Consider the following 5,364-nt stretch of genomic DNA (forward strand, 5'->3'; position numbering starts at 1 on the left):
TCCCTATGTCCTCCAGAAGTCTAAGCCTTAAGCAGCATAACTATAGAGATACTTAACAGCATCCAATCACCACTGGCGTAGTTATCGCAACTTTTCCTTCATTAGCCGCCATACTTCTCTGTTTACAAGACGCGCCGTGTGCGCTCTTGGAGAAAACATGCGTCATTGGAAGACGTACTTATTAGCTAATTGGAAATAAAGCTCTACAGCAAAACCCCATTGGCAGAGAAAACCGACACGATAAAGTTAGAAGCTGACAACAAAAATGCCTTGACTCCTGCATTTGTGCAAATGATGTGTAATTTATTTTAATGAAATTACCTCTTTCCAAAAAAGCTTAAAATAAAAGGAAAAACAACATAAAAAATACTCACTGGACTTTGAAGATGTTTTGCTTTCTATCCAGAAATCTTTCTCAGTTCAAAATGTCTGGAGTAGCATTCAGTTCCATGCTTATATAGTGACCCAAACAAACGCCTTGTTTTGGCTTAGAAAACGAGGTTGAGGTCGTTCTTGGCCTGCAAAATCTGATACTGGCCTATGCCTCTGAAAAGGGAGTCGTTAGGGTCATTGCTGGCCTGGCTATACAAGCGAGATGTTTGGTCCCCTGCATATAGAATAGAATAGAATAGAATAGAATAGAATAGAATAGAATAGAATAGAATAGAAAATCCCTTTATTGTCCTACAATGGGGAAATTTTGGTGTTTACAGCAGCAAAAAGATTATAGAAAAATGGTCACACAAATGTAGAGCTTAAAAAAATGTATAAGAATAACATAATAGTGAAGAGTTAAAAGATAAACAATAAAATACTGTACTGTAAAATGTTTTAACAATATAATACTGTGCACCTGGAGAATAAATAACCAATATGCAGCTATGGACATTTTTACAGTAATATTTGAAAATAGCAGCAATATCAGAGATGTGCAAAATGACAGCAGGATATTATTTAACTGACTAAGATAGAAACTGTGCAAAATCAGCATGAATGTAACAATTTATTGAGGTTTAAAGTAAGGATCTGTGATAACGATGGGGGTTGAGATGATAGTGGGAAGCAACCAACTCTATCCCTGCGTTGTACGTTTTTGAAAGCTGAAACCTGAGTCCACCCCCTCTGTTTAGGGATGGTTTTCCTTTCTTAACATAAATGGCTTTCTTCACACCCCTTTGCAAACACCTGTCTTCTTTGTCCAAAATGTGAACATTCTGGTCCACAACCGAATGTCCTTTGTCCTTTAGATGTAGATGTGTCTTGTCCTGAGGAGGTCGCTCTTCTGCGTTGGGCTATGTGTCTGTGGAGAGGTTGTTTGGTTTCTCCGATATAAAGATCAGAGCATTCCTCACTGCATGCACCATTCCGCTTATCTTTTTTTTTAAATCATTTTTTATTAGAAAAAAATTCAATTTAAAAGAATAGGTGCAACTATATACAGTGAACAAAAAGAATAATCAAACATTGTTATTCGTTTACAGAAACACCAAGGAAAAAAACTACAAAAAGAAACTCATTACAAACCCATATCAACAGAAATACTTTCCCTCTTAATTATCTACAGTGAAAAAATTTATGTTTATGCACAAAAATTAATCAAATTGTCCAGTCCTGAAACTATTTGCATTTACTAAGCAGTCCAAAAATGTCCTGAGAAAGTTGTTTGTCGATGCTTGTGAGTGTTTTCCTATGATTTTCAAAAAGTCCTATGAACAGTTTCCAGCAATCCAGTGACTTATTTTCAAAAAGTTTATAGTTCCTGCAAATGTATACTGAGTGTCCGCTCATCTTAGGTCTGGGGGTTTTGTCCTTAGGATGCACCAGTCTTCGTCTAAAGGCTATTTGTTTAAAGACATTTTTAATTGATAAAGCTTTCTGGATGGGAAGCGAAACATCTTAAAACTTGGAAAACACTTCTTTTAAAAACTTTTTTGGAATGACTATGACCTGGATGACTGGGAATCTTCACCAGTAAAATGACCTCTTCTGCCACACAATATGCCATGCAAAAAAAAAAACTTTTCTTAGAGAGATTTAAAAAAAAATGAAAAGAAAAAAACAATGGCACCAACCCGGGCTCTCTAGTAAATCTGGTATAGAACCGCCACTGCCTCTGCATTAAATCCCATCACATGTAAACAAACCTGAACACTTTCACTTTATCTATTCAGCTCTGTTTGATGTCAGTCCTGTCTGTTTATGCCAATGAAGAAACTCCCAAAACTCTTTCTAGTACTCCTAAAAATCAGGGAATAAATGTGCAAGTTTTGATTTAATAAAGCATGTTCCATATAAAACAAACAAATATCAAATTTTTCTGAAAAAAGGAAAAAAAATGGAAGTAATAAATATTAAAGCACATATTTCACAGCATAATTATTAACTATTGCGATATATTGGTAAACAGAGCAGCAGACAAAAAAATTAAAGATGAGTTGCTGTGGTTAGCTCTGAATGGTAAAGCTTTCTGAGAAGTGTAGGCACACATGAAGGGAGCAAACTTCCATGAGGTGGCGATGAGAACTGGGAGGAGCTTCTGCAGGCATTCATTATGTAAGCAGACTGCCTCTTTAACCCGACGTGAGAGGGAGAGAGAGGCAGCTCAGGCAACACGCTCTTCGTTTCCCTCCTGCTGCTGTGCACGGCGGGAGACGAGGACTGATGTTTTATTGATGCTCAGCTTGTGTTTGCCTGTCGGTGATACAGGCAGAACAAGAACGGAGCATCAGTGACAAAACAGAAGCCGCTTAGCAGGTTGAATCATCTGAAATTCCTGCAGCGTAGGTATGGACATAGCTGCTCTACATCAGGGCTACTCCAACAACATCTACTCACCCCATTACCAGGTAGGACCAGTTCTTATTAAGCAGTGAATTAGAAAGACTCCTCCTCTTTTTCCTAAACAGATGTTTAGTTTCCCTCCATGCTGCCTCAGGATTTACTTTTTCAGCATGTGGTACAGATTTACTGCATGACAATTGCTCCATGATCACCCTGAAGTTAACATGTGATCGTTTATGTTACTGAGCTGCTGTGTTGAGCAGATTTTAAACTGGGAGGCATCCCCAGCACAGCTGATGTCATACCTAATGATGAAGGGAAAACAGAAACATACGCTAGAGCTCTGGCATGCTGGCTTCTTCATGATTGGACATTTTTTTAGGTACTAATTAAAGTCCTGCTCTTAATGGATCACTGACCATTGGTCCTGGAGGTCTGTGGATGACGCTGCGCTGAATGTGTCTTTCTGTCTCTATGAGGTGACATGTTTGGAGTCTGAAGCTCTAGAAAAAGTTTAAGAAGATGATATTATTGGTCCTTTTTTTAGTTTCACTTTGTTTCTACTTCCCTTGCTCTCCTTTGAAACAGATATCTAAGTTCATACCAGCTGTTTATTATCACCTTTAGTCAGAAAGTAACTAATAATCTTTAATTTAGGAAACCTTTTTAAGATGGTGTTCATCTGCCTTCGTGATTCTGTGTGCGGACTGAAGCTCGCTAACAAACCTTTGAGGCATTCACTAAACATCTGGATTGTTTTTGACCCAGCAGTGGAATCTGTTTACTAATATGGTGATTATGAAGGCTTTTGGTTGGTTTGAGATTTACTCTGCTGTTCATCACTTATTTGGATGCAGTTTTTTAAACCTAACAGTGTTTTTTATGGAAACCTTTCAATTCATTCTATAGTTTTTGACTTTTTTTTGTCTGTCCTGTATTTAACTTTAATGCAGTCTGAAATTAACCACTTGTTCTTTTTGTTTTCTTATTCCTCTCGGTCTTGTAGGAACTAACTATGGGTTGATTGTTTTTTAAAATACTGACTGCTAAGATTTTCAAATATCTTGAGTCTTTCTTAATGTGTAAACAACCTCTGTCATGATGGATGTTTACGTGGCTTCAACTCCTTTCAGACTGTTGAAGAAGAGCAATAGTTTCTCTAAGGTCATTGTTGTCGTCTCTCTTTGGGATTTTAAGATGCACTGCAGAGAACCAACCAAAGCTCAGTTAATAAATGTTTTTTTAGCATTAACTTGCTGCTGTTTTCCCTAAAAGCAGAAAGAGTGAACTGTTGTTCCTATAGCTCGCCTGAAATCGAAATAAAATTACATAATATAAAATGGAACTTAACCATTGTGGCTATGAATGATGCATTGAATTTGATAAATTAGGAGTAACCTGGAGATTTCTCTTTACTCCTCTGCCTGTTTTTTCTCTTCAGCTCGAGCATTTGAAACAGCAGAACTCCAAATTCCAGGAGGAGCTCAGCCTGTCGAAGGAGCGGAGCAGCTCAGAAAGCCAGCGGATCGGCATCCTCTGCAAGGAAATGTGAGTTCCTCGGATAACTGATGTGTTTTTTCCTGCCTCTGTAAAGGTGACCCCTGCCTGCCTGTTCATTAACGCTGGAGCCACTAAAGTCACCTCCAAGGTCTAAACTGCTGATTTAAAATCTAGCTGGATTTTTAAACACTAATAATGTAACTGGACTACATTTAAGAATTTAGATGTGTAAATATACCTTTACAAGCCCTGGTAAGGCCAAATGATTTAAAACATCTCTAGGGAGATGTTGCATATTTTATAAAACGTTCTGCAAAGCCTGAAATAAGTTGGAGCTATTCAGTGATGATGTAAGACCTCCAGGGAATTCTGATCTTTACAGATATTTTTGTATTGTATACGTCATGTCAGGAAATGTCTAAAATGATCAATGCCCTCCAACCAATCTTTTGTTTTTCCCATGGAGTGTTTTATCTCGCTGTTTCTGTCCAGAATACATTTCTGTTTTGGTGTTAGACTGACTTCATCATTTCTCTGGGATTCCCACAAGGACGTTAACATTTCTAAAAACAGTTTTCCATGATTGACAGAACCACAAAAGGATTAAACAGACTAACTGCTGCGCTTCATTCAGACTATTTGTTGTCTGCTGAAAATATCACTGCCTCTTAAACTCTCCCAGCTTGAATGAACTAAAAATATGTTACTGATGCTACAGTTTGTTTTTAAATAGCTTCTTCTGTCTTTGCACTTCCCCTGATTTCGTTTGAAACCATCCAGAATGATATACTATTACTAAAACTGTAGATTTTAGACAACATTTTTACTATTTTTGAGCTAAATGACGTGAAAAGTGCTTTTTTACTCATTTCCAAGAATTTATTATTACCTTTGTCTCCACTGAATTTAAGTGAAATAGACTTAAGACAAGTAATGTCCCTACTCATGAGGGTGCATATAAATATATAAGCTTTGGTAGAAACCAAAGAAAGTGTTGCATCACCTCACAGCAGCAGGAAAAAAAATCCTGAAAATAGGAAAAATAAAACCTCTCACATGTTATTTAATTGCTCAGGAAAAAAA

General features: G+C 37.3%; 1 protein-coding gene across 3 annotated transcripts in view; it reads left to right on the forward strand.

The window, feature by feature from the left end:
- The window catches only part of LOC107086056 (CAP-Gly domain-containing linker protein 1-like), a 69,526-nt gene that overhangs the window by 41,714 nt on the left and 22,448 nt on the right, over nucleotides 1-5,364 (forward strand). For all 3 annotated transcript variants that reach the window (XM_015376794.1, XM_015376793.1, XM_015376795.1), the window contains one exon: nucleotides 4,223-4,329. In XM_015376794.1, the coding sequence (XP_015232280.1) occupies nucleotides 4,223-4,329 (107 nt within the window). The remainder of the gene's footprint in view (nucleotides 1-4,222; nucleotides 4,330-5,364) is intronic.

Source organism: Cyprinodon variegatus, unplaced genomic scaffold (assembly GCF_000732505.1).
Source record: "Cyprinodon variegatus isolate N-32 unplaced genomic scaffold, C_variegatus-1.0 Scaffold142, whole genome shotgun sequence".
In the NCBI taxonomy this organism is placed as follows: domain Eukaryota; kingdom Metazoa; phylum Chordata; class Actinopteri; order Cyprinodontiformes; family Cyprinodontidae; genus Cyprinodon; species Cyprinodon variegatus.